The 23,547-nt window shown below is 46.9% G+C and overlaps 1 protein-coding gene across 3 annotated transcripts; it reads left to right on the top strand.

Moving 5' to 3' along the window:
* Positions 1-698: 698 nt before the first annotated feature.
* On the top strand, positions 699-21,436 carry SLC28A2 (solute carrier family 28 member 2). 3 transcript variants are annotated; one of them, XM_087704112.1, is made up of 17 exons: positions 699-816; positions 895-968; positions 1,816-1,913; positions 3,084-3,273; positions 4,262-4,403; positions 5,899-6,012; positions 7,038-7,115; positions 8,704-8,784; positions 10,762-10,842; positions 11,438-11,563; positions 12,780-12,910; positions 14,027-14,195; positions 15,826-16,023; positions 17,060-17,141; positions 17,382-17,480; positions 19,247-19,361; positions 21,236-21,436. In XM_087704112.1, exons 1-17 carry the CDS (start codon positions 748-750, stop codon positions 21,363-21,365), a joined length of 1,977 nt encoding a protein of 658 aa, XP_087560238.1. In that variant the 5' UTR covers positions 699-747; the 3' UTR covers positions 21,366-21,436. The 3 variants fall into 3 exon arrangements, 2 of the variants coding, with proteins under 2 accessions (XP_087560238.1, XP_087560237.1); XR_015695418.1 differs by lacking the exons at positions 699-816; positions 895-968 and adding an exon at positions 20,088-20,252 and having other exon boundaries at positions 987-1,913; positions 21,236-21,317; XM_087704111.1 differs by lacking the exons at positions 699-816; positions 895-968; positions 19,247-19,361; positions 21,236-21,436 and adding an exon at positions 17,622-17,810 and having other exon boundaries at positions 986-1,913.
* Positions 21,437-23,547: the final 2,111 nt, after the last annotated feature.

Here is a 23,547-nt window from a genome sequence, read left to right on the forward strand (position 1 = left end):
TTGCCTGAGTATTATTGTGGTTGAAGCTGAAGAAGTCTTGATAGGTAAGACGTTGTAGCAGACAATTTTGCCTACTATGCTTAGACTGGACCGCAGGGAGAACAGTTCCAGATTGTCCAAGCCCAAAATTATTCTATTGTGAGTAGAGGAGTGGAGTACTCTTCTCGTGAAATACTTCTGGACCTACTCAATTGTATTAATGTTTGATATATTCAATGTGGATTCCAGGCAGACGAGCTGTATTCGAGAATTGGTCTGGCAAAGGTTTTGTATGCCCTAATTAGCAGTAGAATGTTACCGGAGAAGAAGCTTCACAAAATTAGGGTGACAACTCTTAATGTCTTTTTACAGTGAGATCTAGGGATCTCATCATTTGAGATGAGTACTCCTAGGTCCTTGAAAGAGTGAGGGTCATCTACGTGATCGTTTCCACCCAACTTGTATTTGGTGTTCTGATTTTTATTGTCAATGTGCAGGACAGAGCCTTTTTTAGTTGAAAATAAATACTCGGCAAGCTGACAATGGATCTTGTCTTCCAGAACAGGCCAAGGTGGAGGTAGCAGCTTCAGAACCCCAAGACAATGGACAAAGTCAAGATTTCACCTAAAAACAATCATAAGGGCTTGGCAAATCCAACATTTGAGGCCATGGTAAGTTTTTATTCCTCTTCTTAGCTTTGTCCTTCATACTTTCCCTAAAGTTGGTGAACGGGGTCTGTGTTTTTGGCAGGAATCAGAGAGAAATGGAATGGGGGAAGTCAAGATTTCACCTAAAAACAGTCATAAGGGCTTGGCGAACCCAACATTTGAGCTTATGGTAAGTTTTTCTTCTCCTCCTTAACTTTGTCTTTCACACTTTCTGCAAAGATGCTAATGGTGTCTGTGTTTTTGGCAGGAATCAGAGACAAATGGGAAGGAAGCACCATCTCTTGGGGAAGAAAATCCTGTCCAGGACAGTCATTTTGGGAGGTACTAAATATGGACTACCAAGGAAATGTGTTGTTTCAGCTGGAGAATCAACTGTTGTTTAAAACTAGTAGATCCCCAGATGTTCCCCTTCTTAGATGTTTTGTGTGAGCCCCTGTAGATTGGCAGCCTCAATCCGAGCTCCCAGTTTGTCTTTTCATCCCAACTTGTGCAAGGAAGGAAGAATAATTACCTCTCAGAAATGCCACAGAAATATGATAGCTCCTTTGGATATTGCTTGATATTATTGCTATTGTTTGTATGCTGCTCCATTTCCAGAAACTCAGAGCCGTTTATTGTACTAACGTAGTGAGATTTTTAAAAAAGAAGAATGAAGTCATGGGATTAATCAAGGTGATGTGGTCCCATATGGAAAAAGAGCCTGATTTTACTCATCCTTGAAGGTCTTTGGGGAAAGATCTTCAAGGATGAGTATCAGATCGTTAGTATTTCTTATATTATTATTACAACACTCTGATGCTAAGGAGTTAGACGTTCTACTCTCCCTCCCCACCTGAAAAGAACTCTGTTCCAACTGCCACTCGGATGTGGGCGTGGCCAATGCGCAACTCATCCAGCTGGGAGTTTAGACATTCTATTCCCCCTCCCAACCTAAAAAATGCTCTGATGCTAAGACTGAAGAAGAGAAGTGGATAAGATAGGAGAGGAGAGGCTTAATTTTCAAGCTATAAGTGTCAATTTATCAACCCCGATCACCAAGTTTCGTAGCACCGCATGGGTATCCAGCTAGTCTAATCATAAATATCCAAAATGGGGCTCCACAAAATGATGTATAGGATCCCTTCCAGATGTTCTGTAACGTTGATTTTCTTGACGTGCCTTTCAGCAGGCTCAAGAACGTGACCCGGCCTTTCTCTAAAGCAAAGAGATTCTGCAAGGCTCATCGTAAATTATTCCACCAGGTATTCTTAGGCATCTTAATCGCAGGTAAGTCTTTCACTCTCCGGGCCGCAAGTGGTGACCACAGGACCCCGGGCAGTTGCAACTGTTATAAGTACATGTCAGTTGCCAAGTGCCTGGATTTTGATGGCATGACCGTGGAGATCCCACCATGGCTGTAAGTGCAAGAATCGCTTGTAAGTCCCTTTTTTTCCCAGTGGCGTCGTAATTTTGAATGGGTCACTAAATAAATGGTCATAAAGAGGGGACTCCCAGTATTTCAGCCAGTGCTGGAACTTCTGCCCCAAACCTTTGTGAATGGCACTAGTCTAAATGAACTGTATGCATCAGCTGTGCCTAATTTGCGGTGGTTTCTGAAGACTTAAGACCTTGGCAGTTCAATGCTTTGAGGTCTTGATGTTCAATGCCTTGAACCTTGGTGGCACAGTGGCCGTCCCCAGTGTTCAGAATGCAGCATTGCAGGCTAACTCTGCCCACTGCCAGCAGTTCGATCCTGACTGGCTCAAGGTTGACTCAGCCTTCCATCTTCCCGAGGTGGGTAAAATGAGGACCCAGATTGTTGGGGGCAAGAGGCTGACTCTTTAAACCACTCAGAGAGGCCTGCAAAGCACTGGGAAACAGCATATAAATCTATGGGCTATTACTAGTCATCCTTCCTTTCTTCCTTCCTTCCTTCCTTCCTTCCTTCCCTCTTCACCTACTCACTCACTCACTCCCCTTCCCAGTGTTTAGAATGCAGTATTGCAAGCTAATTCTGCTGACTGCCAATTGCCAGCAGTTTGAATCTCACCAGGCTCAAGGTTGACTCAGCCTTTCATCCTTCCGAGGTGGGTAAAATGAGGACCCGGATTGTTGGGGGCAAGAGGCTGACACTGTAAGACCACTTAAGAGAGATTCCTTCCTTCCTTCCTTCCTTCCTTCCTTCCTTCCTTCCTTCCTTCCTTCCTTCCTTCCTTCCTTCCTTCCTTCCTTCCTTCCTTCTCAGTGGTTAGAATGCAGTATTGCAGGCTAACTCTGCCCACTGCCAGCAGTTCGATCCTGACTGGCTCAAGGTTGATTTAGCCTTCCATCCTTCCGTGGTCTGTCAAATGAGGACCCAGATTGTTGGGGGCAAGAGGCTGACTTTGCAAACAGCTTAGAGAGGGCTGTAAAACACTGTGAAGTGGTATATACGTGGCATTGCTATTCTCATTTTAGGCTACCTGGCCTACTTCATTGCTGCTTGTTATCTGGACTACCAGCGAGCTTTGGCCCTGATCGTTTTGACAAGCCTGGCTGTTGCTTTCCTGGCATATAGTTTAGTCAAAAAATATTTGGGAGCCAAGATTATCCAGATGTTGAGCCCCTGCAGCAAATGCTGTCAGAAGGCCTGGCGGTGGCTGAAATGGTAAGGCTGTACAGATCAGTTTTATGGACAGGATTTTTTCAAGAAACCATGGTGAGCCAATCTTCATTTTGCTTCTTTAAATACTAGAGCATTTCTAGAGCATCTAGAGCATATAGAGCATATAGAAATAGCATTTCCAGAGAATCTCTAGAGCATTTCTAAAGCATCTCTAGAGCATCTCTAGAGAATCTCTAGAGAATTTCTAGAGCATTGAGCTGATGGTTGGATTGGATGACCCTAAGGGTGAGCTTGCATCTTATAACTCCATGATCATGGAGGAATAAATACAATGCAATGCAATGCAGACACAACACAACACAACACAATGAAAGAAGTAATATAAGTGATGGAACATAAAGATAATACAACTGATTTTTTTTAAAAAAGGCTAAAAAAAATTGGATTCTGCCCTAGGATCCTTAGCCAGGCAAGTAAAATATAAATATTCTAGCACAGAATCAGTGGTGGGATTCAGCCAGTTCGCACCTATTGGGGAGAACCGGTTGTTAACTTTCTAAGCAGTTCAGAGAACCAGTTGTTGGAAGAAATTTCCCTTTGTTTTTTTCCACTTTGCAGGGCTAAACCTGTAAGGAAGGCAGGAAGGAAACATTCTGGTGTTGTTTCTAGCCTCATCTTTATTGCCCTGCTTACAGAAACTGCCTCTCCGGTTAACCCTTATTACCATTGTAACAGCTAAGGTGAAACGCCCATCGGCATGCCTACCTAGCTGGTCGTTAGGACAGAGAACCGGTTGTTAAATTACTTGAATCCCCCCACTGCACAGAATGTAAATACCAACATTGTGGAAAGTAAGAGGGGATAAATTAAGTATTGCAATAAGGACTTTTCTTATATCTTTTGCCCCCCTCTCCCCATTGTTTTCCCCCAGAGGCTTATCAAGAATGTATATTTAACAAAGTGGCTTATGGTGGATGTATGTTTAATCGCGCCAAGTACATATTATTCTGCTTCCCCTGTAATTTTCTAGGATTTTGTGCGCCCTTCTTCTGATTGCTTTGATCACATGGCTGGTTCTGGACGTGTCCCAAAGGAAGGAGCAGCTGATTTCATTGGGTGGCTACTGTGTGCTGGTCTTCTTGTTATTTCTCGTCTCCAAGCATCACATGGCTGTAAGCACCATCATTTCTGTTTTTTTTTAGTTTAGCACCTTAAGTCTAACCAAGATTCAATATAACAGGCTTCGTCTTTTGGTACTGCTTTTCATTCACTCAACCTCCAGTCGCACTTCTCAGAGCAGTCCAGTGGTGAGATTCAAATAATTTAACAACCGGTTCTCTGCCCTAATGACCATCTGGGTAGGAGGGGCTCAGTGGTCATGTGACTGGGTGGGCGTGGCCAACTCAAGGTCACTCAGGTCGATGGGTGCTTTGCCTTAGCTGTTACAATGTAATCAGGGTTAACCAGAGAGGCAGTTTCCGTAAGCAGGTCAATAAAGATTAGGCTAGAAACAACACCAGAATGTTTCCTTCCTTCCTGCCTTCCTTACAGGATTAGCTCTGTAAAGTGGAAAGAAACAAAAGGGGATTTCTTCCAACAACCAGTTCTCTGAACTACTTAGAAAGTTAACAACCGGTTCTCCCGAATAGATGCGATCTGGCTGAATCCCACCACTGGAGCAGTCTGTAAATTCTCCATGATGTTGGCTTAGGGCAGTGGTGAAATTCAAATTTTTTTACTACCAGTGCTGTGGACATGGCTTGGTGGGTGTGGTGCGGCTTGGTGGGTGTGGCTTGGTGGGTGTGGTAGGGGAAGGATACTGCAAAATCTCCATTCCCACCTCACTCCGAGGCCAGCCAGAGGTGGCATTTGCCGGTTCTCTAAACAACTCAAAATTTCCGCTACCGGTTCTCCGAACTACTCAAAACGTCCGCTACTGGTTCTCCAGGAACTGTCAGAACCTGCTGGATTTCACCCCTGGCTTAGGGAGAAGTCACTTGTTCATTGAAGACAGCCAATTGTTCCTCCAACACAAGTGATGTCAAGGTGGCCACACCAGAGGTGGTATTCAGCCAGTTTTGACCAGTTCTGAAGAATCAGCAGTGGAAATTTTGAGCAGTTTGGACAACCCGCAAATAGGCTGGCCCCGCCCCTGTTCCTTCCTAGCCTCCCAGCTGATCTACTTTTGTTGCCCTGAACAGGAGAATGGAGCTGGAAAGCAAGTTAGTGGGATGGGGAGAAAATGGGGATTTTGCAGTAACCTTCCCCTGCCACGCCTACAAAGCCACACCATGCCCACAAAGCCACACTCACAGAACCCGCAAATAGGCTGGCCCCGCCCCTGTTCCTTCCTAGCCTCCCAGCTGATCTTCTTTTGTTGCCCTGAACAGGAGAATGGAGCTGGAAAGCAAGTTAGTGGGATGGGGAGAAAATGGGGATTTTGCAGTAACCTTCCCCTGCCACGCCTACAAAGCCACACCATGCCCACAAAGCCACACTCACAGAACCGGTAGTAAAAAATTTTGAATCCGACCACCGGGCCATGCCCACCTTGGCTATGGCCACCTGCCCCCCCCCAAGGCCCACACAACCCTTATGCGCCCATGAATGAAATTGAGTTTGACACCCTTGGTCTAGAAGATGTTCACCAAATGTCCTTGGTTGCAGGTATCCTGGAGAGCTGTGTCGTGGGGTCTTGGTCTACAATTTGTCCTTGGACTCTTCATCATCCGAACTGAACCTGGATTTCAGGCTTTCCAATGGCTGGGCAATCAGATTCAGGTTTGAGTAGAATAATGTTTGAAGATGTTACGTGATACCCCTTGTTCCTCCGGCACAAAATCTCTCCTTACAAGTCACATGTCCACTAGCTTCAGTTCCGAAAGATCCTATTGGAGCCATTAGTCAAATCAACTCTTTTGATTTGACCCAAGACAATGCCCAGCATATGACGGTGAGATCTAGTGGGGTAGGAGAAGATTTAGACAGGTTCTCAAGCAGCAACGATTTTGAGTGATTATTGTGATTGTCATTGAATTCGTACTCACGCTTCTGTAGATCAAAAGGCTGCTAAAATGATCAGGGATCCTTCGTGTTGAATCACAGGTGTGCCATATTTTTTTTTAAAAAATGAACACGACTCTATTTCCAAATGTTTATTTATTTATTTAGTTTGCCGAACTTGTACGAGATAACATGTAGAAGTATAAACACGGACACGAACACAGGAAATGGGTATGAATAAATGGGGACAGTAGGACAGGGACGGTAGACACGCTGGTGCGCTTATGCACGCCCCCTTTACGGACCTCTTAGGAATGGGGTGAGGTCCACGGTAGACAGTTTGAGGTTGAAGCTGTGGGGGTTTGAGGATGTAACAACGGAGTCAGGTAGAGCATTCCAGGCGTTGACCACTCTGTGGCTGAAGTCGTATTTTCTGCAATCGAGTTTGGAGCAATTTACCTTGAGTTTGTATCGATCGTTTGCCCCGTGTATTATTGCGGTTGAAGCTGAAGTAGCCATTGACAGGTAGGACATTGTAGCAGACAATTTTGTGTACTATGCTTAGGTCAGACTTTATCGGTGTAGTTCTGGATTGTCCAAGCCCAAAATTTCAAGCCTGGTGGCATAAGGGATTCTGTTGTGAGCAGAGGAGTGGAGGACTCTGGAGTCGCTCAATCGTATTAATGTCCGATATACAGTGTGGATTCCAGGCAGACGAGCTGTATTCGAGGATTGGTCTGGCAAAGGTTTTGTATGCCCTTGTTTGCAGTACAATGTACCTTCTAATATTGTTCCCCTTACAGGCATTCCTCAACTATACCACAGCTGGATCCGGTTTTGTCTTTGGGGAGAAACTGATTCAAGAAAGTTTTGCTTTTCAGGTGAACGTAGATAAACCTATTCTCCCTCTCCTCCTCTTCCTGGCCCCCATTTTCTCTTGAAGGTCTTAAAAAATGGCTTCACAGCTGCCTCGCCCAGGTCTTTGGTTCTTCAGTAAATGTGTTTTTATTTTTCCATTTTCATTTCGTACAGTCACATATATACTGTGCATAACCGGGGCCATATAACATTAAACAATAAACACAGCCATTCCTCTTGTCAACAATACCCCCCAAAATACAAACCCAATGTACCACTTCGACCCTCCATACACCCTTTCTTTCGCCCCCTCTCCAACTTCCCTTTTTCCCTCCAACATTCCCCTCTACCCTACTTCCCCTCCCCCTCTACCACTCCTCTCTCCCAGTACACTCCCTCCCTTCCTTCTCACCCTCCCTCCCGTCCTCTCTCCCACCCTCTCTACCCCTCTTTCTTCTATCCCTCTACTCCTCCCTTCGGTGTATTTCTACTATCTATTAATACAGGGCGGGGCATAACCTTTTCCTAGGGGGTCACAGCAACACTTGTAATAACAACACAAATAATTCATACACCATTCAAAAGCCCATCAAAAACTGAGTTTATTGACACGATTTAATAGTCAGTATGACCACCATTAGCCCTTCGAACAGCATTCAAACGAGGTGGATAAGAACACAACAAATCTTCAAACAGTTCCGTTCGATTTTCCAGATTTTTCAACACAGTTTCCAAATTCATTCTCAAAGTTTCAACCGAATATCGATTTTGACCTTGCTCCTGAATCATCAGAGCTTCCACTTCATCCTTAATTATGGCCCCAATGTTCTCTGCCGGATTGAGATCTGGCGAATTTCCCGGCCAGACGTCATTGCCCCAAAATTCGACATTGTTTTCGCGAGCCTCTCGAAAGGCAATGCATTTTATTCTGTCAATGATCCTTTGTTCTTCCGAATTGAATTTTCCAGCCATTCTTAAAGCAAATTTAACATTTAATAGCTCATTCAATTCAGTTTTTTATGGGCTTTAAAATGAGGTGTCGCGGAAGTTGTAAACTGCTGTCAATCTTGCTGTGACCCCCTAGGAAAAGGTTATGCCCCGCCCTGTATATTCAGCTTGTCCTATTTTTACAGTGAAATTAAAGAGCAACAGTATACAAGTGCAATCGTGTTACTATAAAATCTAACACATACTATATATCCCCCCTCCCCCCTAACACCCAACACCCCACAGGTCTTTGGTTCTTTATGCTTGGGTGAAGGATGAAGTGGGAAGCCTTGGCTGGTCCATTCTGTATCCTTGCCTCTATCCACTGCTGTCTGCTTCTGTCAACTAGGGAGTAACATCATACTCAAAGCTCCTCTAAACTGGATGAACACCTGGTCTGTTCAGGGAACCCCGTCTTTTACTAGGAGCCTAGGTTTTTTCTAGGCTTCAAACTCCACAAGAACCATATGACTTCTGTATACGAGGGTGTGGTGATGCTTTCCTCCAATTATCCTTCATTATTAATCATATTGGTTAGGGTTGGTGGGAGCTATCATTCAGCAACATCTGGAAAGCTGCAGTTGCCCTGTGCTAAAGAGGCATGCTGTTCTCTTCTGTCTCCAGGCCCTGCCTATTGTTATCTTCTTCAGTTGTGTGATGTCCATCCTCTACTACTTGGGAGTCATGCAGTTTATAATCCTGAAGGTAACGCTGAGTTTTAGGATTCCAAGAGTAAGCTTATAATTTTCCTAATAGAGCTAAGACAGTATAAGAGCCGAGGTGGCGCAGTGGTTAGAGTGCAGCACTGCAGGCTACTTCAGCTGACTGCAGTTCTGCAGTTCGGCAATTCAAATCTCACCGGCTCAAAGGTTGACTCAGCCTTCCATCCTTCCGAGGTGGGTAAAATGAGGACCCAGATTGTTGGGGGCAATATGCTGACTCTATAAACTGCTTAGAGATGGCTGAAAGCCCTATGAAGCGGTATATAAGTCTAACTGCTATTGCTATTGCTATTGCTATATAGATCATACACATATACCATACAGTACATCTGGTCATAAGGCTAGATGTAGGGCCTTAGTGTATGGCCAAGAAACATTATAAGGTACCCAAAGATAGTAATATTAATTCTTCCGCTATTAGAAAGTACTAATACAGTGTTTCTCAACCTTGGGGACTTTAAGTCCTGTGGACTTCAACTCCCAGAATTCCCCAGCCAGCTATGCTGGCTGGGGGATTCTGGGAGTTGAGGTCCACAGGACTTAAAGTCCCCAAGGTTGAGAAACACTGTACTAATAGAAGGGAACATGGTGGCCCAGTGACTAAGACGCTGAGATTGTTGACGAGAAAGGTCAGCAGTTTGGTGGTTCGAATCCCTAGCATCATGTAACGGAGTGAGCTCCCGTTACTTATCCCAGCTTCTGCCAACCTAGCAGTTCAAAAGTATGTAAAAAGGCAAGTAGACAAATAGGAGCCATCTTTGTTGGGAAGGTAACAGGGTTCCGTGCTAACTGCGTGCGCCTTCGGCATTTAGTCATGCAGGCCACATCACCACGGAGAGGTCTTGGGACAGCACTGGCTCCGGTTTAGAAATGGAGATGAGCACCGCCCCCCTAGAGTTGGGAATGACTAGCACATATGTGCGAGGGGAAACTTTACCTTTAATAGAAAGGACACAACATGATAATTTACAAGGAAAGGGGTATGATGAAGTAGACAGTGCAAAACAATGGGGGTATCAGAGATTGAAAGAGGGAGGGAGGGAGGGAGAGAGAGAGAGGGAGAGAGAGAGAGAGAGAGAGAGAGAGAGAGAGAGAGAGAGAGAGAGAGAGAGAGAGAGAGATGGAAGATGCTCCCTCAAAATGAACATCAGGGAGTCTTTGTGGATGAGAAGAGAGCACCACAAGATGTGGACAGCACAGGAGGTGGGGTTAATTCCATTAACTGTGACATCTGTCCTGGCTGTGGACTTCATTGCAAGTAGACCCCACCGCTCCATCTAGGTCACAGTCGAGATCAACCTTCTAGAAAAAGCTCTTCTGGAAGAACCTTCAGTCCTACTAAGATGTATCAGAGTTTGGACAAAAGCACAAAGCATATGCTTGGCATTGAACTATGGCCCCAATAGCTAAGGATGTGTCATTGCTGCAAGATTGGCCAATGAATTGAATTGAATTGAATTTATTGCACTTATATGCCGCCCTTTTCCCCAAGGGGACTCAGGGCGGCTCACAATCCAAGTCAGGGAAGGGGATACAGATAAGGGATAAAAAAGACAAACAAAACAATACACAATTTAAAAGCACACAACAACCATACCATTCGGGGGGGGGGGCAAAAGCTCTTTAGCCCCAGGCCTGTCGGAACAGCCAGGTTTTAAGGGCTTTGCGGAAGGCCTGGAGGGTGGTGAGGGTTCAAATCTCCACGGGGAGCTCGCTCCAGAGGGTCGGAGCAGCCACAGAGAAGGCTCTCCTCCGGGTGGTCGCCAGCCGGCATTGGCCGGCGGATGGAATTCGGAGGAGGCCTAATCTGTGGGATCTAATCGGTCTATTGGAGGTAATTGGCAGCAGGCAGTCTCTCAAGTACCCAGGTAAGCAAGAGATTAAGTCGAGGATATTCTGGACAATGACCCATAAGCTGCCAGTGTCCTCCAAATCACACTCTCCAACCTTCTTCCAACAGTTGTCCTGGCTTCTGCAAATTACAATGGGCACAGCGGCCACCGAATCTCTGAGCGTGGTGGGGAATGTATTTGTGGGGATGGTAAGTAGTACATAATCTTGACTTCCCCCATGAATGCCCATCAATGGTCCTCTCAACCTTCTCTCTAAACAAGAGAGGGAAGAGACTTCCATTCTTTCTGTTTTTCATTTTCCAAAGCTATTTTGTTTCTGCATTTGAGAAAAGTCTCTTTTCTCCCCCGACAATTTGCTGGGAAAAGGGACACATACTTTTGATTTGAAAATACATACATGCATCTTTCTCCACATGCATTTTTGCCTTTTTCTTCGATATAAGCTTTCTTCCTTTTATTCTGCCTTGCTACATTTAAAGAAATGCAGATTTTAGAACTAGCTAATGTTTGGATTATATTTTGGTTCTGAAGTGCAAAACGAGGTCAGTTTGCATTCAAGTGAATTTCTCTTTCATTTTTTTTAATAATGTGAAACCGTCACAAAATTGGATGCTGTCTTTCTCATAGTTTATTCCAGAACTGAGTATTTTATTCTCCTGGCCTGTGTGTTTAAGCAGAACATTGAATCAGGCTATCTGCTCGTTGTTTCTGAGTAACAGAATTCTGAGTTATATTTCTGGGGTCTTGGTTAACCTCTATTTGATTTTATCTTTTGTCCTCCAGACCGAAGCACCCTTGCTCATCCGTCCCTACCTGGGGGACATGACACGTTCAGAAATCCATGCTGTGATGACCGGTGGCTTTGCTACCATTGCTGGTAGTGTGATGGGCGCATACATTTCATTTGGGGTGAGTGATCAAATACAATATCCATTCAGACTCGTATCTGACTCTTGGCGATTCTATGGGCCAGGTCCAGGGGTGGGTTTCTTGCCCCGTTCCAACCGGTTCGGTTGGAACGGGGCCGGCGGCGTCCTCGTGCATGCGCGCGGTGCACGCATGCGTACTAGCGTCTGCGCGACGCTCCAGCTGCTCCTGGAGGATCGCGCAGGTGCTGTATGCGTCCTGCGCATGCGTGGAAGCACAGAACTTGTCAAAAACGGGTAAGGACCGCGGGCGGGCGGGCGCGCCCTTCGCCGTTCCCGGAAGTTACTTACTTCTGGGTTCGCCGACCAACCGGTTCGCAGGGACCGCCACGAACCAGTTGAAACCCACCCCTGGCCAGGTCTCTCCACATCTTCTGATCTTGCACTACTTCTTTAAGTTGCTCTATGCTCTGGGTGGTGCTAGCTTTGATGGTGGGGGTGAGTTTACCGTACAAGAAAATAAATATCTACAACTGAGTCTGTACAAGAGGAGGAAATTCTTGTACAGCAGCATTTACTGTTGCACAAATGATATCGAATTATCGTATGTATCATAGCAGATTATACACATGTTCATGTTTTCTGAACCAGGCTATTTGACTGCCTTTAATTAAAGATAAAATAAGATCCGCTTTTAAACTGTGCTGAAATTAGTTCACATCAACTCATGTCCTCTGGATGTTTTTAGAAAAGGCATTTGATCAGGTGAAGTGGGAACTAGATGAACATCCAGAGGACATGAGTTGATGTGAACTAATTTTGACAAGGCCAATCTATTTAGACTATTACTGCAGCACAGTTTAAAAGCTGGATCTTATTTTATCTTTAATTATAGATTAAAGACCTTTGGTCTGAGTTGTTTTTTATCGGGTGAAGGGGAAATTGTGGTAAAAGGCCATCTCGTGATGTGTGATTTGGTATTATCAGTATCATATTCTAATAAACTACGTGGGCAAAATATCTTGTATTTCCCAATAAGCTAATCACCTTTTCATTAGAACTGATAGGAACAGCGAGTGTATAATTATTCCACAGCAAAGAATAATTGCATCTTTTTTTTTTTAATTGCAAATTGGAAACTTTTAAATTACTGTTTGGAAAAGGAAAGAATTCGCAAAAATTAGGAGAGTTAAGCGTCTTGGATTAAAGAACACGGCATTTGTCGACTCTTCTGTGGCAATTTGTGGTTCTTCTTGCAGATTGATGCTTCGTCTCTCATCGCAGCCTCAGTAATGGCAGCACCTTGTGCTTTAGCTATGGCCAAACTTGTCTATCCAGAAGTGGAACAGTCCAAATTCCGAAGCCACGAAGGCATCACAATTGCCTGCGGGTGAGAGCGGCAAAAATCCGTGAGGTTCCTATGGCTTCTACAGGGATCTGGGTAGCAGGTTCCGAGGAAAAGGTGGAGAGAGAAAAGAGGAGAAGACCAATGTGTCAAGCACAGCTGGGTGGGGAGAAGATTGGAGAGGTACAAAGAGAAGAAGGTGTGGCCCCCAGCTTCCCAGATGTTTTTACCTGGCTTGGCAGGAGGACTATGATCCAGGTCCTATCAATTAAAGAATGTCATCTAGCAGGATCTCTCTGTCACAGGGGCTGACTTTTGAAACTCCACAGCCTCTGAGTGGGATTAGATTGGCCCTGACTCTGCTTAGTACGTTTTTTTCAGCATGCATCTCAGTTGTCTAGGAAAGTATGGATGGCGAACAAATTTAAGAAGGAGAGAGAGAGGGCAGGAGGGAGGAAACAGATCAGAGGTGGGTTCCTACCAGTCCGCACCTATTCGGTAGAACCGGTTCGTCAAATCTACCGAACCGGTTAGAAGAGGTTCCACCAGTGGACCCGGAAAGCAGGCCACACCTACAGAAGAGGTTCCAAAAATTTTTTGAAACCCACCACTGGTCCTTGGATATGATTATTCTACACTATCATGCTCCTATTTATAAAACTCAGTGCCTCTGTGAAAGGTAAGGATGACGACTGCGTTTGTGGTGCAATCAGAACATTGTGTGTGTTGAAGTTGTTTTAACGCAAACCAAAGATGCCTTTTAAAAAACAAGTTTACATCCTATTCTTATGCATGCCAGCGCTGTGGATGAGGTAATTTAAGGTGGTTCTGACAAGTGTCGTCGGCATCTTCATATCCGGTCACATGGGTGGCAAGCCACTCCCATCCGGTCACATGGGCAGCAAGCCACTCCCACAAAGGAGGTCACACCCACAGAGTAGGTTCGAACAATTTTTGAAACCCACCACTGAAACAGAGAGCAGGAAGGGAGGGAGAGAGGCAAAAAGGAAGGAAGAGGGAGGGAGGAAGGAAGGAAGGAAGGAAGGAAGGAAGGAAGGAAGGAAGGAAGGAAGGAAGGAAGGAAGGAAGGAAGGAAGGAAGGAAGGAAGGAATGTTCAGGACCATCTCGCCATTTCCTTCTCTCTTTGTACATTCCCGCAGGGAGGAAAAGAATATTCTGGAAGCTGCTGGTAATGGTGCCTCTGCCGCTGTGGGACTGGTGGCCAACATTGCAGCCAATCTCATTGCCTTCCTGGCTGTGCTGGCATTCATCGACGCTGCCCTCAGTTGGCTAGGCGGCATGGTTGGGTTGCCCCAACTCTCCTTCCAGGTATCTACCACAAGACCCCCCAAGTTGATTATGGCAGGATAATGAAAATATCAAGAGGAATGAGATGTGATATGCCCAGCCTGACTAGAACCATCTCTGGTGGAAGAAAGCCACCTTGTGTCTTCTACTAGTTCTGGGTTTCTACAATCCATTGTTATTTGAGCGTGTTCCCTAGTAATGTTGGAATTGAAGTTCAAATCTTTTAACAAGTATCAAATTAACCCTGATTTAAGGTAGGTACTAGGCCCCGTTTCCAACCATCATTTGTTTCAGCAACTAGTCCCAAGAAGAGAATGCAGAAGCTGTGTCCCACACTCACAAGGCACACATCCCAATCTTGTGGTGTCCAATGGTCGAAACCTATTGCATTATGCAACACAGAAGTGGGTTCCTACCAGTACGCACCTATTCGGTAGAGCCGGTTTGTCAAATCTACCGAACCGGTTAGAAGAGGTTCCACCAGTGGACCCGGAAAGCAGGCCACACCTACAGAAGAGGTTCCAAATAATTTTGAAACCCACCACTGACACACACACACACACAAACACACACACTCGCACAGAGAGAGAAAGAGAAAGAAAGAAAAAAAAGAAAGAAAAAGCGAGAGAGATGAAAGAAAAAAAGGAAAAAGGGACAGAGAGACAAAAGGGAGGAAAGAGAGAGAGAGAGAGAAAACACATGGCCGGCAAGCCACTCCCACCAGGTCACATGGCCGGCAAGCCACTCCCACAAAGGAGGCCACACCCACAGAGTAGGTTCGAAAAATTTTTGAAACCCACCACTGAGGCAACACCATATAATATATCAAGTAGATCTTTGTCGAATTTAGGAAAGGGGGTACCCAGGAGCAGAAGGGGATTGTGGTCCGCTGGCGGCCAGCAGAGCTGGCAGCAGAGTCAGACAGTGGGGAGGTTGGGGAGGAACAAGGATCAGTCCTGAAGTCTGGGGAAGGCTCGGACGAGGGCTCTGCGTTGGAGGCAGAGAGGGAGCCAAGGCCATCTGGGAGTTATGTGCTGTCTCCGGAGCCGGACATCAGTAAGGCAGAGGGACAGGGGGAGCCTGTTCCCAGTGTGTGTGAATGCACAGAGCTGCCAGAAGGTAAGAACAGTTAAGACAAAAGGGGCAACTCGGGAGTAAGGCTTGGAGATGATTGGCCCCTCTCATAAGACATAAAAGAGGAGCAAACAGATACGAGCCTTTAGAGGAAGCAACTTTGTTCGTTCTGGTCGGTTTAAACTCCGAAGCTCCGTTTTGACTCTGTGCTCTGCTTGCAAAACTAATTGGCAATTAGGTCTCTGGCAGCGTTTCAAGGGCGATAAGGCTGGGTGCTTATCAGCCATATCCTGAAAGACTGTGACAGACTTCTGTCGGACTCTTCACTGGCGGTGAATCATTACGGGCTGTGAATGACCATAATTCACAGCCGTTGAAATAAAAAGGGTTTTTGGGACTAAGCGTGTGTCCCAGGAGGCCTAAGTCAGAACATCGGGCCAATGGACATGTGCAGAGGAAACCATGGGAGATGCCAGCCATGGACTGAGTGTCAAAAGATGGAAAGAGACCAACCACGAGGCGTTAGCCAACCACTTTACTTACAACGCTCCTAAAAGAATTGTCTTCTGGCTTTCAGCTGATCTGCTCCTACGTCCTGATGCCTTTAGCCTTCTTGTTAGGGGTGAGCTGGGAAGAGGCTTCCCGGGCTGCTGAGATGCTGGGAGTCAAGTTCTTCTTAAATGAATTTGTGGCCTACCAGCAATTGTCGGTCTACAAACAGAATCGTCTGATGGGTCTGCCCGAGTGGGATGGTCCTCAAAAGCAGTGGATTTCGGTAAGTACCCTGGTCCTAAGCCACTGCTCCTTCTCCTCCAAGCCCACCTACCCTCCCCTCTTCTTGATTTGGTGGGAGCAATCTCAGAAACAAACTCATGGACGTCCTGATTGGCATGTGGTTACAAGAGGTTCAATGGATGTTTCTTCTTAAGACCCAATGCTTTTCAACCTTGGCAACTTTTCAGAAGCCTGGATTTCAACTTCCCCATGCCGGCTGGGGAGTTCTGGGAGTTGAAGTCCACACATCCTAAAGTTGCGGAATGGGGACAACTCGCCACAACCAACTTGCCATGGCCAACTCGACATGTAATATCTTTGATACTAGTGGGACTCTTGTCCTGCAGCAAGTTGTCCCACCGCAAGTTGGCCATGGCGAGTTGGCCATGTTGAATGGTCATAGACCCCTAAAGTTGACTATCCTTGCTTGAGTATCCAACAGCAAGTGCTGAGCAGGGAAAACTGGAATATGCCAATTGGAAGAGGAATGGGTGGGGAATTTATTCTTTATCACAACACTGATTATATTCTCTCTCTCCCCCCCCCTCTCTCCTTTTCTCTCCCTTCTCTCTTTCCCTCTCCTCCTCTCTCTGTCTCCCCCCTCTCCTTCTCTCTCTGTCTCTCTCTGTGTGTCTTTCTCTGTCTCTCTGTCTCTCTCTCCCACTCTCTCCTTCTCTCTCTCCTCCACCTCCCTTCCTCTCTCCCTCTCTGTTTCTCTCTTCACCGTTCCTTCTCTTTCTATCTCTCTCTCTATCTGACTCTCTCTCTCCCTCTCTCTCCTCTCTCTCCCTCTCTCCTTCTCTTTCTGTCTATCTCTCTCTCTATCTGACTCTCTCTCTCCCTCTCTCTCCTCTCTCTCTCCCTCTCTCCTTCTCTTTCTGTCTCTCTATCTCGTCTCTCTCTTTCTCCCTCTCTCTCCTTCTCTCTCCCTCCCTCCCCACTCTCTCCCTCCCTCTCTCCCTCCCTCTCTCCCTCTCTCTCCTTCTCTCTCACCCTCTCCCCCCTCTCTTCCTCTCTCTCTCTCTCTCCTTCCTTAGCCCAGAGCTGAAACCATTATAACCTTTGCTCTGTGTGGATTTGCCAACCTGAGCGCTATTGGGATCATGCTGGGCGGCTTGAGTAAGTCAACAAACCAGTGGGGGAGCATGAAGACTTCATGGCGGGAGGAAAAAGACTCTTTTTGCTGACAGGGGCGGGGAAGGAACGGACTGCCCCATAGCTACGTCCTCTGTGGCTTAAGCATCCCAACCTCTCCTTCCAAAGGCTTGGTTATTCTCAGTTAGCAAAAGTGGCCCTGAGGTGAGCAATTTCAAAGTGTAGACATCCACATCTTCCATCTGCTTTTCTTTTAACACGAAGCTCCGATGGCACCGCAACGCACGAGTGAATTTTCCAGCGTCGTCCTGCGAGCCTTGCTCACCGGAGCCTGCGTCTCCCTCATCAATGCATGCATTGCAGGTACTGCCTGCGGGAGGAGGATGGGGGGAAACAGGGTGAAAAGTGAAACAGCTACAGATGAGCCCCAAATTTTGTATTGCTAAGTGAAACATGTGTGAAGTGAGTTTCTCCCCATTTTCCCGCCTTTCTTTGACGCTGCAGTTGTCAAGCGAGTAACACGGTTGTTAAGTGAACCTGGCTTCCCCTTTGACTTTGCTTGTCAGAAGGTCGCAAAAGGAGATCACACGTGACCATTCTGCCGGTTCAGACCGGTTCACCCAAACCGGTAGCGGAAATCACTGATGGCCCCAACCACCTATCCCGGCTCTATGGCATCCGATTTAGGTCCTCTTTTTTAGCCAAAGTGCATGCACAGATAATTCACATTTGCGAACTGGTAGGGAAAGTGAATGATAAGAAACGGACGTGGTAGTTCAGTGGCTAAGATGCTGAGCTTGTCAATCAGAAAGGTTGACGGTTTGGCAGTTGGAATCCCTAGCGCCGTGTAACGGAGTGAGCTCCCGTGACTTGTCCCAGCTTCTGCCAACCTAGCAGTCCAAAAGCAGGTAAAAAATGCAAGTAGAAAAATAGGAACCACTTTTGGTGGGAAGGGAACAGTGTTCCGTGCGCCTTCGGCGTTGAGTCATGCTGGCCACATGACCACGGAGACGTCTTCGGACAGCGCTGGCTCTTCGGCTTAGAAACGGAGATGAGCAGCACCCCCTAGAGTCGGGAACGACTAGCACAGATGTGCAAGGGGAACTTTTACCTTTACCTTAGGAAAGGTAAGTGAATACCAGCCCTGCATGTGACCCCTGGGATGCTGCAACCGTTATAAATAGGAGTCAGTTGACAAGCGGCTGAATTTTGATCATGTGATCATGGGGATACTGCAGCGGTCATGTGAAAAACAGCCACAAGTTACTTTTTTTCAGTGCTGTTATAATTTTGAACAGTCACTAGATAAGTTGAGAACTACCTGTAGAGGGTTCTTATATTCTCTCTGCACAAGCTTGTGTTTATTCTGCGTACAGTTTTCTTTGCAACAATACAAGCCGATGGTTTTGGACCAGGGATGGGTTCCTGCTGCCATTACTGCCAGTTCAATGCCCAATTTTTTTTGCACATGCACGCTGGCTTCGATCGCGTGTATGCCAAATGTGCACTCTGCACGCCTGCGCATTTGCACTTAAAACGGTCTGCGCGTGTGCACAACATTTAAAAAGGGGGGAAATTATATATATTTTTTTCAATGAAGATTGTTCTACGCATGTGCAGAACAGAAAATCAAGATGGTGCCGCCGAGGATAGAACTGGTACGGTTATGTGTCCACCAGGGGTGGGTTTCAGGCGGTTCGCGGCAGTCCCCGCGAACCGGTTGGTCGGCGAACCCGGAAGTAAGTAACTTCCGGGAACGCCGAAGGATCCACCCGCCTGCCTGCGTTTCTTACCCGGTTTTGACGAGTTCTGCGCTTCCACTCATGCGCAGGACGCATACAGCGCCTACGCGATCCTTCAGGAGCAGCTGGAGCATCGCACAGGCGCTATTACGCATGCGTGCACTGCGCGCGTGCACGAGGACGCCGCCGGCCCCGTTCCAACCGAACCGGTTGGAACGGGGCGAGAAACCCACCCCTGGTGTCCACTGGACTGTTAATACCTATTCGGCCAGACCACACCGTACCGGTAGAAACCCACCTCTGGTTTGGACCCACCAGTTGGCGACTTCCTTTCTCTTTAAGCAAAGGTGTGGCTTCTCCCACGAGCTCTGAATTTCCTACCTACAGGAATCCTTTATGTGCCCAGAGAAGTGCCCGCCTGTTTAGACTTCTTCAACACCACCACCGCCATCAACTCTACCAGCTACGCTCTGCATGAATGCTGCAAAGATTTGTTCAGCAGGTGAGATCTTGCGCATGTGGCGCTTGTGTGAAATACGCGGGGAAAGGAAGCGACCCCCCCCAAGCCCCGATTCATTGCTGTTGTGTATGTGGTTCCCATTTCCTTAAAAATATATATTTTTTAAAATGACCATGAGATGGCACCCTTTTGCCTTGGGAAAAAATGACAGCAAATCGATACTCAACTTTGTAGCGGCTTGAACGGTTCGGCATCTCTATGGCCGGTCACAGTGGTGGGATTCAGCCGGTTTCCACCTATTCGGGAGAACTGGTTGGCAACTTTCTAAGTAGTTCAGAGAACCGGTTGTTGGAAGAAATCTCATTTTGTTTTTTCCCCACTTTACAGGGCTAATCCTGTAAGGAAGGCAGGAAGGAAACATTCTGGTGCTGTTTCTAGCCTAATCTTTACTGTCCTGCTTATAGAAACTGCCTCTCTGGTTAACCCTTATTGCATTGTAACAGCTAAGGCGAAGCACCCATCGACCTGAGTGACATTGAGTTGGCCACACCCAAACAGTCACATGACCACTGAGCCCCACCTACCCAGTTGGTCATTAGGGCATAGAACCAGTTGTTAAATTATTTGAATCCCACCACTGGCCGGTCATTTAATTTCCAGAAAGAAATACTGCAAATCTATCAAGTGCTGAACAGATTTCCACTTCACATTTGTTGCTTTAAAAAAGAGAGAGACATGATCTCCACAACAGGTTCTCCTATTCTCTAGGTAAAGGTTTCCCTTGCACATATGTGCTAGTCGTTCCTGACTCTTGGGGGCGGTGCTCATCTCCCTTTCAAAGCCGACAGCATTGCCAAAGACGTCTCCATGGTCATGTGGTCAGCATGACTAAATGCCAAAGGCGCACGGAACGCTGTTCCCTTCCCACCAAAGGTGGTTCCTATTTTTCTACTTGCGTTTTTTACGTGCTTTTGAACTGCTAGGTTGGCAGAAGCTGGGACAAGTCACGGGAGCTCACTCCGTTAGGCGGCGCTAGGGATTCGAACCGCCAAACTGCCAACCTTGGGATCGACAAGCTCAGCATCTTAGCCACTGAGCCACCGCATCCCTCTTTCTCTATGCCAGCATTATTCATGCAAAATTTGAGGCTGGAGAACCACATTTTGGAGAACACAGAGAGTCCTGGTGCCCCAGTGGCTAGAATGCAATATTGCTGGCTAATTGTGCCCGCAGTGAGGAGTTCGATTCTTACCAGCTGAAGGTTGACTCAGCCTTCCAGCCTTCCGAGGTCAATAAACTGAGGACCCAGATTGTTGGGGAAACCACTCAGAGAGAGCTATGCAGAGCAGCCCCCCCCCCAACCTCAATGAAATGGTTTGGTTTACATCATATTACAAGTTTACATCCTATTCTTATGCATGCCAGTGCTGTGTGTGAGGTAATTTAAGGTGGTTCTGACAAGTGTCGTCGGCATCTTCATATCCGGTCACATAGGCAGCAAGCCACTCCCATCCGGTCACATGGGTGGCAAGCCACTCCCACAAAGAAGGCCACACATACAGAGTAGGTTCGAACAATTTTTGAAACCCACCACTGCTGCTCAGGCTCCAGAGGCTTTCCTGAAGCCTAGGGACAGTGAAAATGGCCTCCGCCGGCCCTCTGGAGGCCCTTCAAAGACCAAAAATCAGCTGGCTGCTGCACCCATGCGCGCTGCAGCCGACCTGGGACCTGTGCCATAGGTTCACCATCACGGCCTTAGAGGACCCCCAACATGAGTGACATTGAGCTGGCCACGCCCCGACTGGCCATGCCACCCTTCCACCCCGCCCCCAAGGTCAAACACAACCCTGATGCATCTCTCAACGAAATCGATTTTGGCACCCCTGCTCTAACCTCTTCCCTTTTCTTTTCCACAGTTCCTTACCTGGTTCCGATGGATTCCTATCCTTTGGTGGCATTTGGGAGACTCTCCCTGCCAACACAACGCAGACCTATCTCTGGAAATGCTGCGATTATTATAACGCCACTATATGTCCCCAGCCTTAACTGGGGAAGAACGAGATGGTGGAGCAGAAGACAAGCAATTCAATGGATACGTAGAAGATGAAGGAAGGAATGGGGGGCAGTTGAATAAATTCACAGGATTGTGCAGGAAAGAGAGGAGGGGGAAAAGAGCGAGGAGCCCCTTTGACTGTAAAATAAAGGGTTTTATCAACGCCCATGAAGAATGCAAAGGGTTCAAAGCTGCACTGTGATGTATGAAAAAAAAAAACCCTCCGTTGTTTTGATTTCAAAGTATTCCACGCCACACATCACGCAAATACAACACTCCTTTCGGTGGTTTAATTTTGTCACAATGCAAGAAAGGGTTCAAGCAATGAATTAGTTCCTGGCACATATGGCCAACTCTCTTTTTGCAATTAAACCCCAGGAGTTCATCCAGCCTTCCTTCGATCTCTTTGCATTCATTCCTGTTGGCTCTTCAGTTGCAAGACGTGACTGTGTTTGTCTATCCACAGCAGAGGTGGCATTCAGCAGGTTCTGACCAGTTCTGGAGAACCAGTAGCAGAAATTTAGAGTAGTTCGGGGAACCGGCAAATACCACCTGTGGCTGGCCCTGCCCCCATCTATTCTCTGCCTCCTGAGTCCCAGCTGATTGGGAGGGAATGGGGGATTTTGCAGTAAACTTCCCCTGCTACGGCCACCAAGCCATGCCCACCAAGCCATGCCCACAGAACCGCTAGTAAAAAAAATCCCACCACTGACCCACAGATAATCCCACTGAATTGCGCTGGAGAGAAAACCCCACTCACCACGGAGTTTCTTCCCAAGTAATTAAAAAAAACCTCAAACTTGCAGATGGCAAAATCACTTGTTTTGAAAATAAACCAATGTCCTCCTTCATATTTTCCAAGAAACCATGTTCTCAAGTCTACGCTTACCAAAGTCTTGGCAACCAGCCAGATTTCAACAGAGAAATGCACATACAGTACATAAAATTCAGAGAAAGTCTCCGCTGCTTCCACAGACATGTTACATCCCGTTTCATTTTATTCAGCAACTCTTCAACCCTAGGTTGTTTATTATGAATTTTTTTTGAGTCAGCATTACACAACCCACTCACTCCCAATTTCTCCCCATATTCTTGTAAACCAGTGGTGTGAAACTCAATGCCCAGGGGCCGGATCCAGCCTGCGGAGTGCTTAGATCTGGCCCACGGGGCCGTCTGGAAACAGCAAAGGAGCCTCTGCCAGCGAAAAAACACTCCATTTTTGCTGGCAGATGGCTACAGGAGGCCATCGCAGCTGAAAACGGAGCTCGGGAGCCCATTTTTACTGTCAGAGGGATGCAGGAGGCCATCACAGCTGAAAATGGAGCTCGGGAGCCCAGTTTTACTGTCAGAGGGCTGCAGGAGGCCATCACAGCTGAAAACAGAGATCGGGAGCCCATTTTTGCTGTCAGAGGGCTGCGGGAGGCCGTCGCAGCTGAAAACGGAGTTCAGGAGACTGTTTTTGCTGGCAGAGCGTTTGGCCCACCGCAGGTGACCCTGACCTGAGTGACGTTGAGCTGGCCATGTCCACCTTGGGCACGCCCACTCCGGACCCCCAAAGTGAAACACAACTTTGGATGCAGCCCTCAATGAAACCGAGTTTGACACCCCTATTGTAAACTCATTGTCCTATAGGAGGGACGTGCAACTTCCATCCTGCGCCTGAAGGAGCGTTGAAGACAAAGCTGGGCCCTGCCACTTCAACATCACAGCTTCAATAGAAGTTCCAAGACATTGAATGAGGTTCTGCGTGGTTTGTTGGATGACCCACCGGAGGGGGGGAGGGGAGAGTCCACAAGGGGAACTCAGCTCCCTTCTTTGGCTTGGGCAACTCAAGCATGAATATCAAGCAGCAATATTTATAATGAACTAGCTGATAACCCGCCGTTTTCCTGGCATTTACTTATCCCAGTCGTGTATTAGACAGGAAGGGTGATGTCAAGTGGCAACGTACGTGCAGAATGGGCCGACCTCCCTCCTTCCATTAATGTCGCCGCAATTCCTGAAGAGGCGATGGCAAGAACAACTTCTCCTTGAGCCCTGATTTTGGCGACAATTAAATGAGTTAAAAAGGTTTTCCCTGTGCCCCCCGAAACGTGAGTTCTAACGTTGGATTTTTCCCCTTTACCAAAGGGAGCCCCCTTATGGAATACTGTGAAGCCGTTACCAATGCAACTC

This window comes from Thamnophis sirtalis, unplaced genomic scaffold, assembly GCF_051295495.1.
Source record: "Thamnophis sirtalis isolate CommonGarterSnake01/CBP01778 unplaced genomic scaffold, rThaSir2_p1.2 scaffold_2, whole genome shotgun sequence".
Taxonomy (NCBI): domain Eukaryota; kingdom Metazoa; phylum Chordata; class Lepidosauria; order Squamata; family Natricidae; genus Thamnophis; species Thamnophis sirtalis.

What these genes read in the sequence shown, in the direction of transcription:
- SLC28A2 (XM_087704112.1), top strand. Translation starts at nt 748, where the DNA reads ATGGGGGAAGTCAAGATTTCACCTAAAAACAGTCATAAGGGCTTGGCG. An exon ending in GGAATGTATTTGTGGGGATG is followed by an intron (nt 10,843 to 11,437) that starts GTAAGTAGTACA and finishes TTTGTCCTCCAG; the next exon opens with ACCGAAGCACCCTTGCTCAT. An exon ending in TGCCCCAACTCTCCTTCCAG is followed by an intron (nt 14,196 to 15,825) that starts GTATCTACCACA and finishes TCTGGCTTTCAG; the next exon opens with CTGATCTGCTCCTACGTCCT.